The following is a 12,263-nucleotide window of genomic DNA, read 5'->3' as shown; positions in this document are numbered from 1 at the left end:
CCCCTCCCCCCAGCACCACCCACCGGCAGACCCCGTGGATCAGCACCTTCCCCTTGCTCCCCCCCGCCTCCTGCCCGCAGCAATCAGCTGTCTTGCGGCATTCAGGAGGCTGGAGGGAGGAGCAAGGACGTGGCGTGCAGCCTCCCCTCTGCCTCCTGAACACCACAAATGAGCTGAGTGCTGCAGGCAGGAGGCGGGGGGAGCAGGAGGAAGGCACTAATCTGTGGGGTCCACCAGCAGGCGCGGGGGGGGGGAGGCGCATAAGGGGGCTGCCAGCATGCAAAAAGCAGGTGGCCAAACAACATTATGGGGAGCATTGCACAACTTTATATGAACATGTCCGGTAATGGAGCAGGGATGTAAGATTGAAACAAAGTTAAGCGAAAGGACGTTAAGTGGGGAGTTACTGTAATCCCTTTGTCTTGGTGGTCCAGATCGCCTAGTACTAAATGCCTAATGTGCTCTTAAATGCCTGATCTATGCCCGTTGAAGTTAAATGAAAGTCTTTTTACTTCAGTAGGCATTGATTAGGCCTTTAAAATGTTGCTGAACAAGAGGTCACCTTAAAGGTTGTACATCCAGTGAACTCAGGTGGAGGAATGGTGCTGCATCTATGCTATTTGGGCAAGGAAGATTAATCTCATCTATCTATCAAGATTTCCAAATATTGGAGAAAGTTGTCAACAGAAAGATGAAATGATGATAGCATGTATATGGAGGTCAGGAGCACCCTAACACAAAAATAGTTACAGCCTTACATTACATATCCAGGGAAATTAGAAACTGAATTAATATGATCCTTGTATTCTATATTGTATTCATTTTTCCATCTTCAGATGCCGCATTAGTCGTATCTTGGAAGCCCCTCGGGGTTATGCACTTCTTATTGGAGTAGGCGGTAGTGGAAAACAAAGCTTATCTAGGCTGGCAGCATACATCAGCTCCCTTGACATGTTCCAGATCATGCTGAAGAAAGGCTATGGGATCCAGGACCTAAGGGTAAACTGATAGATATTGTTTGATTCCCCTAAGAATTAGTGACTTTGAGAAGTTGCTGTTTGGAACCTGTATAATGACGATAAGAGTGCAGGAAGGGCACTACAATTTGAGATTAGAGCTGGCCAAAAATTTTCAGACCAAAAAAAGGTTAAAAATACCCCCAGACCTGAAAAAGATATTAAGTATTTTGCTTGAACCAATATTTTTCAACTTTTTCAGTTCTCTGAAAAATTAAAATAATTTTGTTTTGGGTCAACCCTAAATTAATTTTGTGTTTGGTTGTTTTTTTCATTGGCTAGTGAATTGAAAAATCAGTTATTTTCACAGCTCTTCTTTCTGGAACAAAACTTGTGGTTCCTATGGTTTTCAGCTGTGCTTTTAAAATTTTCTTTAGTTCAACAGAGAAATCATAGGTGGAAGGGTACTTTTTGTCTATTTACATATTTTACAGTATTTTGGTAGTTTCCCTTAAATCCTGTGGAAATTCCTCCCCTGCCCCAAAGGTAGCTATTTTCTAAGCTTCAACGATATGGGTAAAAACTATGGTACTTACAATTATCCCCTTTGTTATTAGTTTTTGTTGATCAGTTGTAAGCTCATTAAGTGGAATAAAACAGGGCAAAATTCTGTCTTCTGTTACATGTGTGCCATTTAAATTAATGGAGCTACTCATATACTTAAAGTTAAGCCTGTGCTTAAGTGATTTGCTGGATCAGGGCTGGATTGTTGAGGACCTTGGGGATTGACTCCTATGTGCACTAATGGGGAAGAGGTTATATAGAATTTCTTCACCCCCACATTCCTTGTGGAGCAGCAAGTGAAGATTCCAAACCTAGTGGCCAGAGTGCTAGATGAGGGTCTGTGTATGACCCTGGCTGGTGCATTATGGCCCCAATAGAAAATTATCTGCCAGTTTGGACCAGGATCAAGCCACCAGAGCATATGCTTCATTGGCTACTAAGTGCAAAGGAGAGGTACAACAGTAAAATATGCTCCAGTGCACACTTCTCCCCCAAGCCATCCTTCCCAGCACCAACATGAAAGCTGAAAACACACTGCATATGGTTCTGCTCTACTTCCTATCCATAGAACCTTGCAAGCATATAATAGAAAAGGCAGGGGATTTTGCCTATAGTGAATGGCAAGAGTGTATATATTTATGCTGCTTTTCTTCCCTATTTGAAGAATATTAATTTGAAACCACCTGGAAGTTAAGGGGATTGCATGGAGATTGTAATGGCAGAATTTGGACCTCACTGAGCTACTGTTGCCACCTTATCACAGAATCATAGAATACCAGCCTTGGAAGGGACCTCAGGAGGTCATCTAGTCCAACCCCCTGCTCAAAGCAGGACAAATCCCCAAATTTTGCCCCAGATCCCAAATGGCCCACTCAAGGATTGAACTCACAACCCTGGGTTTAGTAGCCCAATGCTCAAACTACTGAGCTATCCCTTCCCCCGATGAAGCATTCTAGCTAGGAATGATTTCAAGTATAGAGCCATTTGTTTTTTTGTATTCAGTTTTTGTGTGAAATAATCCTTGTATCCTGAAGTCGTCATCTCCTGCTAGACTTCCTGATCATTTCTACAATTAATTGTGATGTCAGAATTGGAGGACAATGGCTTCAAGTGAAGATTTGGGGCTTTTCTACACTGCCCTGCAGTTCACACTACCGGGGAGTGAAGGGTAGTTTGCCCCAAAGTGCTGTGCTGTGATTCCTTCATGTGGACAGCATGGGAGGAAACCAAAAGGTTCCTAGTTGACATCCTGTTCAATGACGATGATGTTAAGATGAACTAGGAACCTTAGTTCACGCCTGCAGCATCCACACAGGGGGAGTTACAGCATAGCATTTTGGTGTAAACTGCAGTTCACAGTTTGGGCTGTGTGGCAGTGTAGACATAGCCTAAGATGTAGCAGCAGATGAACTTTTGCCCTAAATGATTGAGGAGGGGAGAGGAACCTGCTGATCCCGGTCAAAGCCAGAAGATCTCCCTAGGACTGGACCACATGGCGGGCTGAGCATATCAACTGGCATGGTATATCATCTATATCACAAAAGAAATCAAATTCAGATGCAGGTGATGTCTTCTCTTTTTCTAAATTATTTGTTCCATATTTGTACAATGCTTGGCCCAATGTGATCCAGATCCATAACTGGGGCTCCTAGGTGCTATCGCAATACAAATAACAATAACATCCCATTCCTCTCTCAACGAAATCCTTCAATGCTCTTCCTAGCAAAACAAACAAACAAAAAACCCTTTGCATTCTGCGTACAACAGATACAATAAGAAAACCGATCAAAAAGATTAAGCTGGCTTTTCTGTGTGATGCCTAGATATTATTAGCATAATTACAACTGTTCTTGAGGGGGAGTTACTTGGCAGAGGTGTTACAATATCAGTTTTCACTATATTAGGAGGCAATTTTTATTGATTAGCAACCTGTTTTCGTCACCACCACTTGGTCATGTCAAAGCCACTGTTCTTGTCATCAGATGTCAAAAACTGGAGATAACCTGCTTTTTTCCCTTTGGATGCAATGTGGCAAGCTAAAAAGCTGGAAATAAATTGTAAAGGCAACGAGGCATTGCTGTCAATTACATGCATTTCATGCTTTCCCCCCACTGTATCAACACTTTAACAAACCATGAATGATTGCCTCTTTTCCTTACAGGTAGATCTTGCCAATTTGTACATCAAGACTGGAGCCAAGAGCATACCCACTGTGGTTTTGCTGACAGATGCCCATGTTGCAGATGAGCGCTTTCTTGTGCTGATTAATGACTTGTTGGCATCAGGTGATTAGACCAACACATTTCTTGAAAGATCTTCCCCAATGACAAACGATCTGTGGTTTCAGTGAACTTTAGAGAGAGATTATTTGTCTTTGAGATGTTTGCAGGGGGAATCCTTCAAAAGCAGCCATTTTAAACCCAGCCAACTTGAGTATTATATCTAGTTTGCTTAAGGAATCAGTGCCCCCTTGAGAAGGCTAATAACAAGGTCATGTAATTCATAGATTGTAGACTTCATGCCCCTGATTCTTCTCTTCGCTGATGTCATTTTACACTGATGTAATTCCACTGATATAAATGCATTTATTCTGATTTTGCCAGTGTAAGAGAGAGGAGAATCGGGCTCTGTTAATATTTTGGGGTACGGATTCTGAATTTGGAGGTCACAAACAGGACGAGGGCAGGTTATGACCAGCATCACATTCTTTATTGCTTGAGCGGAGTCCTGAAACTCTTTTTCACTTGTAACATGGGGTAACTGTCTGGAAAAAGTTGAGAGCTACTGTTTTAGAGGACAGCACACCCATGAATGTACTTCATGGTTTGTAGAAGTAAAACACAGAATTTTTTTTCACTTGAGAGAAAATTCTCTCTTTCGATAAAAATGTCTGGGTAGCACTAGCTGTTGTTTATTCCCATAGCACCTAGGATCCCCAGTAATGTGCCAGTAGCCCACTGTGCTAGGATCTGTACAGACAGGACAAGAAGGTAGTCCCTGCTGCTAGATCATATAAAACATACTTTAGTTAATAGTTTGGACTCTTGCTTTTTAGGACTTTTCTGATTTCTTCTCTCCCCTGCCCCCGTCCCCCTTATGCTGTTATGCAGGAGAAGTTCCAGATCTATTCAGCAATGAAGATATGGATGGCATTATTACAGGAATTAGGAATGAAGTCCGAAGCCTGGGTCTGACTGACACCAAAGAAAATTGTTGGAGATTCTTTTTGGACAGAATACGACTACAACTAAAAGTAAGGAAAATCACATGCTAGAGAAACTTTGTGAAACCAGCAGCTGGTGATGGAAAATTGGATTATTTGAATATGCTATCGAGTGTGTTTAGAATCCAGGATGCTACACATAAAGATGCACATTTCCACATGGGTAATGCCTTTGACAATGAGCTTACATTTATATAGTGGCTTTCATGCAGAAAGATCCCAAAGTAACGTACAAACGGGTTACAAACTATAGACCTAATTCTTCCCTAAATCTGTCTTGAAGTTATTGGGAGCTGGACTAGGCTGTAACAGTATATGCAAGTGTATTTAGATACAGGCCTTATCAATACTGGGACTCTAACTACTGGTTAGCTGCACTGGTGTAAATCATGCCTGCAGGAAGCATTTGCACTAGTGATTAAAATTTCACTTTAGAGTCCCCTTCACTCCCTATCATAATGCAGTTGTTTTATAGGTAAAATGTTGGAGCTGTTTAACAGAGCAACACTACAAAGCAATTTAGGGTAGGATGTGAAGAAGAATGCCATATCCTATTGAAACCTAGTGTCGGGGAAATGTTATGTAGACAGAACATAGTTATCCATGTTGGAAACTGGAAAACAGAAGCCAGCCACTTTGCTCTTGTGAAAAGTGTCATGGCATCTTTAAAAGCTTGAAGGTCACACACACCTCAATTTTACATCTCATCTATACAGATAACAAGAATATCCACTTTTATAACTGTTTAAAAAAAAAGCAGCAGTTTTGGATTGAAATGGATATAAATTCTTGTACTGCAGGGATTAAGCTGATCTCTAACCAATTTTCACCTCTCTTCACATCCACTTACTCTCCGCTGCTTTTTTGTGTCTTCTGCCTTCCTCTTCTATTGCCATCACTTCTGTCCTCCATTGGTGATTTTTTCTTTAACCCAGAACTGTGGTGAACATTGGATATTGGTCTCTGGGAGGCATAGGGAGGGTCTGGTATGAATTGCATTCTCTGCTACTTTTGATCATCAGGCTTCAAGTGCATCAGGGGAAAATAGCTGCCCACTTGATATCTAGCTCTAGTTAGTGTTGTTAGTCTCTCAGGCTCATGAACATCAAATTCATATGCAATTTTTTTTTAAGAAGGGAGGAAAAAAACTGTGAATTCCTGTATATCTCTTCCTCAGTTTTATCTTCTCCCTTCCCTTCCCTTCCCTTTGTACCCCTCTGATTGCTCCTATGATTTCATTATTTTTAAAAGGCCTTTTTAAAAACCTGCTTTCAAAATGCCTCTTACCTTGCCACCATTTTGCAGGTCTCACACTGTGCAAATTACCATTTCTGGAGACAACAACAGGGGGTATCTATTCATATCGCAAAGACTGCAAACTAGAGATTTTGTTGTTTTGTAGGAGACATAAAATTCATGAGTTAACACACTCACAGATATCTGTATGTACTTATGGTTATTGCTGGGTGACCTTCCTCCTCCTCCTCCTCCTCCTCCTCCCTACCTCCTTTCCCCAGATTTGTGGTGTAAACACAGACTAATAAGATATAAAAGAGAATACATTAAGTATTTCAATCAATTCCTGAACCTCAAGCTTAATGATGAAGGTAAAAACATCTCTTTACTATTCAGTGTTTTACTAAAATCAATGCTATAGATTAAGCCCCTGTTTTCTTTGTAAACACTGCTTATGTTGTACCTTAGTTAGGTCTGGGAGTAGAATCTGGACTTCAGATTAAATCTGGGCCCTTTTTTTGACAAAACATGCAAGAGTAAAAAGCAAAATGCCAGGATAAGAACAACAAAATTATTCTATTTGGAGCTTCAAAACAATGCTGCTATTAAAGTGTGGGGCTGACACCAATTCTGCTTATGCTGGTATAAATACTAACAACTTTTGTTAAGGTTACTGTTGCTTCAACCAGTTCCCCTCCTCTCCTCCATGACTGTTCATTCCTCACTTTTCCCACCTCCTGTCTCCTTAATTATCTTCATCATTTGCTGTAGAAATTAGCTCTGAAATGCTTTGGCATTCTGAGGCCCTTGCCTACAGGTCACCAAAATAAGCACTGGTGGTAATTTGTTGGCTACATCAGAGCAAATGCAAGAACACGTTACTAGAATGTACATTTTAAAATCTCAAAAAGTTCTGTGTGTGAGGACTGGAAAGCAGGTGGGATGTGTAGCTAATTCAATAAAGCCACAATTTATATGCTATGAGGAAGTTAAAAGAAAGCATAAAAAGTACAGTACCTTGTAGATACTCGTGAGCTATTTTGAGGTGGAAAAACCAAGTAAGCTTAGGTAGAAAAGCATCTGCACCCCAAAAGTGCAATATAAATCATAATTCCACAGGTTTAATTAAATAGGTCATCAAAAGTAATTATTATACCATAAAAGTAATTGTGCCTAACATTTAGAAAGGAGAGAAACTACTAGTTGGGACGGAAGACTGAGAAACTGTTAAATTCTGAGTTGCTCCTGCTTAGCAGTGTGTGCAAGACTTTGGATTTTGATTGTCCTTGCATCAAAGGTACTCAGAAAGCTGGGTATGAAATCTGCATGAATGTGAGGAACAGAGGCTTGGTCTACATTACAGCATTAGGTCAACATAAGGCAGCTTATGCTAACCTAATTATGTCAGTGTACAAACTACAGACTTGCTCCCGCCGATGTAAATGCCCTACTACACTGACATAATAACTCCACCTCCACAAGAGGCATAGGGCTTATGTCAATGTAGTTAGGTTGATGCGATGTCCGTGTAGACACGGCAGGTTACTTGCATTGGCTGTTGGTTGTCATTTTTGTCAATTTCATGGCTCCATGCTAGAGCCGTGAAATTGACAAGAAAGCCCAGAGGCTCCCGGTTCCCCGCCTGGAGCAGAGCTGCGCCTGCCTGCTCCCCAGTCCCAGCCAGGCTGTTGCCCGGGCTCCTGGCTCCCCATTCCCCACTGGGAGCCCGGCTGCACTGAAGCTCCCTGCTTCCCACTGGGAACGTAGCAGCCACTCAACAGGGAGCTGAGAGCCCCAACAGCAGGTGTGCTCCTGGAAGGGAACCCAGAGCCCTATTGGCAGCTGCAGGGAGCTGCAAGTCCTGACATGGAGTGGGGAGCTGAGAGCCACCCTGGTGGCTGCTATGCTGCCTGTGGGGAGCAGGCTGCTGCTCCCCTGGGCTCCCAGTGGGGAATGGAAGCTGGGAGCCCTGTTGCAGCCTGGTGGGGAGCTGGGAGCCCGGGGGTGGACCAGCTCCTGGGGGGAGCAGTGCATGTAGCTGAGAGCCCAGGTTCTCAGCCCCCAACACTGCCCCTCTTCAGTTGGTGGAAGTACTCCTGGTGAGGACACACACCACCGACAGAAGAAGGGCAGTGTTGACATGAACCACTGCAGTAATTACTGCAGTAGTTGTAAGTCGACCTAACATAAGTTGACTTACGTTTGCAGTGTAGCCATACCCTTAGTTAAGTGGGAAAGAAGTAACAGCTTCATGAGATTGGAACATAGTTTTGCAACATAGAAAGGTGTAATAAATACAACTTGGTGTTATAATTGAACTGCATGGTTGCAGAAAAGTAGGGGGGCTGTATGGAGGAGAGGGGAACTTATTTTAAGATCACAGAGGAGAGGAGGCATGAAAAAGGGGCATGAAAAAGTTCAGATAATCAGCCATACTTTTGAGATTCTCTAACAGAACCTCGTATCCTATTTTTGTTCACTCAACTCTGGTTCAAAGCTTATTATTGTTGACACATTCTCAAGTGCTATCCAGGATAAATGTACAAGTGAGTTATGGGTAGAGGAATCTGAGGTAAATATGAGAGGGGTGTTCCCTCTGTCTGTAGATAAACTAGATCAACTGGGGAAAACAGAGTGACTACAGCAAATCAAATCTCCATTATAATATGAAATAGTCATTTCCTTCCCCCCCCCCCGTGCCACACAAAGAAATAAACAAACCGAGATCATAGCTATAGCAAAGTGAAGCATTGTGCCAAGCATGATGGAAATTGAATTGCTACATGTGAGCCACAATTAATTAGGAGTAAAATAAAAGGGGGTAAATGGAATAAAAAATGATGAGGGGTGCAGTGCAAAACTGAGACCATGATCCCAAATGCATGGATTTGGGGCCTTAATTTTGTTTTTTATATGTAGGATTTTTCCCAGTAACAGCTCCAGTTGCCTTCTTACTAACTCAGCTGGTATTTTCATGTTAACAGTTGTCTGTCTTCTTTACTTCATCTCTCTTCACCTCCTCTCCCATCACTTTCTTCTCCCTCTCTGCCAGTCTTTCACTCTCTCCTCCTCCTCCCCCCCCATCTCCATAATGATTTGCAAAAGGACTGTTGAAATTGTGCTCTTTATGCTAATCTTCTGGCCAGTAGCCTTTCCCTCTGAGATCAGTGCCAGCGGTTCTGTGAAGCTGTCAGTGATCACACAGTCCTGCTTCTGGAGCCAGCACCATCAGGAGGAAGCACCACTTTGCCCCTACACCACTAATTGTGAATTCAACAACAATTTCCTTATCACATTGGTAGAAAGGGCGGAAGCATGGGCGGAAATCCCCATAACCATGCACTGATTTCAAGCCCTTCAAAGTTAGAAGAGACCAACGGCAAAGTGACAAAAGCCACATGGGTGGTGGTGTTGCAACAGACTCTAGAGGTGCCAGTCAGTGATGAGGGTCTCCTTTTATGAAGCATGGCAAACCGGCATAAGAAAAAGACCGTCCTTGCCCCCAAAGAATTTACAATCTGAGCATAATCTTCATTATTTGAATGGTAGTTTGGGGTCATTGCTGCTGGAATTTATTCACCTTTGCCCATAAGTGCAGATTGATTGCAACAAATTGTCCATATGGTTTCGTGAGCTACAGCTCACTTCATTGGATGCACCTGTATCGGATGCTGTAGCTCACAAAAGCTTATGCTCAAATAAATTGGTTAGTCTCTAAGGTGCCACAAGTACTCCTGTTCTTTTTGCGAATACAGACTAACATGGCTGTTGGTCTGCAACCTGTCCATATGGGTTACTCCCACATGGAAGAATTTGTAGAAAACTGTTCTGTAGTAACTAGTCTTCGGTATTTTTTTTGTATGGAAGCCACTCATCCCAACTTGTCTTTCTTTCCCCTCCTCTCCCAAAGGTCTGTCATCCCTGCCAAATGTTATTCCTGACCAATCCCCTCTATTTTTAATCCTTCCTTGACTTCTCTTATTTCACCCCTCTATATTTCCCCCACCCCAGCTTTCTTTATCTCTCTGCTTTTCTTCCTTTTCAGCTGGCCTCACTTTGCTTCTTGACAATTTTCTGTGAATAAATTATAACAGCAGTGACAGATGACTAAAGAGGCAGAATAAACCTATCATCTATCTAAAGTGCTCCGCCAGTCTCTGTCCTGGCTTCTGCAGTTATTAGGAATGATTATAATCAATTCTGGACGTTTTAGTGAAAGTACTATTTGGGTATTTTTCCACTGGAACTAATAGTATTAAGATACTTACTCAAACAGATGTTGATACCACATGATATGAAGTAGTCCTAAATAATAAGAGAAACAATGTATTTCATCTAGGAGGGTAGAAATGGGCAAAAAAACACTCCTTCTCACTTTTGACAGTCCAATGCTTGACAGTCAGCTAATTATCTTAAATCAAACATAACGCTCTAAAAAGATGTTAAGTAGAGTAAATATCCACTCCACCAGCTCCTCTGGAGTAGCTTTTGCAAGACACTGATATCAACAAATAGTCTCATCGTGGTATTAATTGTTGTTATTATTTAGTTTATTTTTTTATTTAATTTTTTTATCTATTTTTTATTTATTTATTTATATTTTACCTAGATGTTTTAGCCCTGATGTGGAAGCTGTAGTCTGCTTTCCAGAAAGAGTGATCATTGGAAATGCATGTACAAACTATGAGCCCTTTTCTTTTTTTCAGATGCCTTTTGAGCTTGCAGGGAGATTTTGAAACATTATTAGATATTACTTTAACCTACATAGCCAATCTAACAGTCTCTCTAACTGTCTCTGTGTTGACAAAATTTTACAGTCACATTACTGATTTTAATATACATCAAGCTAAATAACTGATACTAGCTTGGGGAGGGAGGGGAAGAACTGACAGGCAGGCATTGTTTGTATAATATACAATATAGTGAGTAAAACTTATCTGCATCAGGTAAAACTGTTTTTTGCCTAAGTTCATTAGCTGCTAGGCTGATTGGAATTTCAGCTGTGAACCCACTTGCAATGGCTCATTGCCATGGTTCACTACATTCCTTTCTTTAATCGCCTCAACTTGCCATGTAATTCTTTACTCTCTTTTCCCTCCTCATCTCTGCAGATCATTTTGTGTTTCTCTCCAGTTGGTTCCACGCTGAGAGTTAGAGCTCGGAAGTTCCCAGCCATAGTTAACTGCACAGCTATTGACTGGTTTCATGAGTGGCCGCAGGAGGCCCTGTATTCCGTCAGCAGGAGGTTCATTGAGGAGACGGAGGTGATTGAGGTACAGAGTTTCAAGCTCGTCAATCAGATGAGAAAGCAACACAGATCCCTGAAAGATCAATAATTGAATAAGCTGGAAAAACAATTTCCTTTTTCATTCCTTTTGCATATTCATTGTCTTTTAAGGTTATAAAGCTTACTCCAGCTACTGACTGCATTTCTATGACATGGGGTCATAGAAGGGGGAGGGAAACAGTGCTGAGAGTGCATGGCTTATCTTTCCCAAAATTTCCCTGGATGTTGGGCTTTTGGAGATCCCACAGACATGGGATTGCCCCGGGCCATGGGGTAGATTTAACCCTGTCAGTATAATTAGAGGTGTTCACTAGCACAGTAATAAATGGGGTCCCCAAACATTTGCAGTCTACAACCCAGATTGTTACCTCAGCAGAGCTAAATGTTTTCCATCCACTGAAGTTCTGGGCAGGTTGAAATCTTCCCAGCAGCTACACACACAATGCAGCCAGCAGTTTAAAACCTGGGGACAGAGTTATTTCCTCCCCTTACACTGGAGTCTGAAACTTGACCCACCCCAAAAAATCCCATGACAATATGTTTCCTTTTAGGCTTTCAGTGTGTAAAAAAAGCCCAAACATAGCTCCTGTGATGGGCTTTTAAACAGCCTGACAGCATTTTTCCAATTGTGTTTTTTCTCCCGTATTGTCTTGGGGGTAGTATGGAGAAAGGAGAAAGCTACTCATTAAAAGACTTTTAAAGGACATTGACCTCCTTCTTTCAAGGGTGTTTTGTTTCTGTCCCTCTTTCAGCCTGATAGGGATGTGAGGGTGTATATCTGATCAGGCAGCTGGCATCGTTACGGATGCTGATGGCAGAAACTGATGTGAAAGCGTAGATAATCCAGTTCCTAATATTACAGTGCTTGCTCCTATATAGTTCACGTTAATCCAGAAAATATGTTTAATCTCTTTCAACAACTCTGAAAATATTCCTCTGTGAATTTTGCATCCCAGGATTTTGGGAAGACCATGGATCCTTTCCCTTTTCACAATGG

At 41.9% G+C, this 12,263-nt stretch overlaps 1 protein-coding gene across 1 annotated transcript in view; it reads left to right on the top strand.

The window, feature by feature from the left end:
• DNAH11 (dynein axonemal heavy chain 11) overlaps positions 1 to 12,263 on the top strand; it is a 289,112-nt gene that overhangs the window by 157,043 nt on the left and 119,806 nt on the right. Inside the window, exons 52-55 of the mRNA XM_073333745.1 lie at positions 837 to 999; positions 3,682 to 3,805; positions 4,631 to 4,773; positions 11,091 to 11,252. Coding sequence (XP_073189846.1) covers positions 837 to 999; positions 3,682 to 3,805; positions 4,631 to 4,773; positions 11,091 to 11,252 — 592 coding nt within the window. The remainder of the gene's footprint in view (positions 1 to 836; positions 1,000 to 3,681; positions 3,806 to 4,630; positions 4,774 to 11,090; positions 11,253 to 12,263) is intronic.

The sequence above is a fragment of the Lepidochelys kempii genome, chromosome 2 (genome assembly GCF_965140265.1).
Source record: "Lepidochelys kempii isolate rLepKem1 chromosome 2, rLepKem1.hap2, whole genome shotgun sequence".
NCBI lineage: Eukaryota > Metazoa > Chordata > Testudines > Cheloniidae > Lepidochelys > Lepidochelys kempii.
Note: the sequence above shows the minus strand (reverse complement) of the source record. Positions and strands in the feature narration are given on the sequence as shown.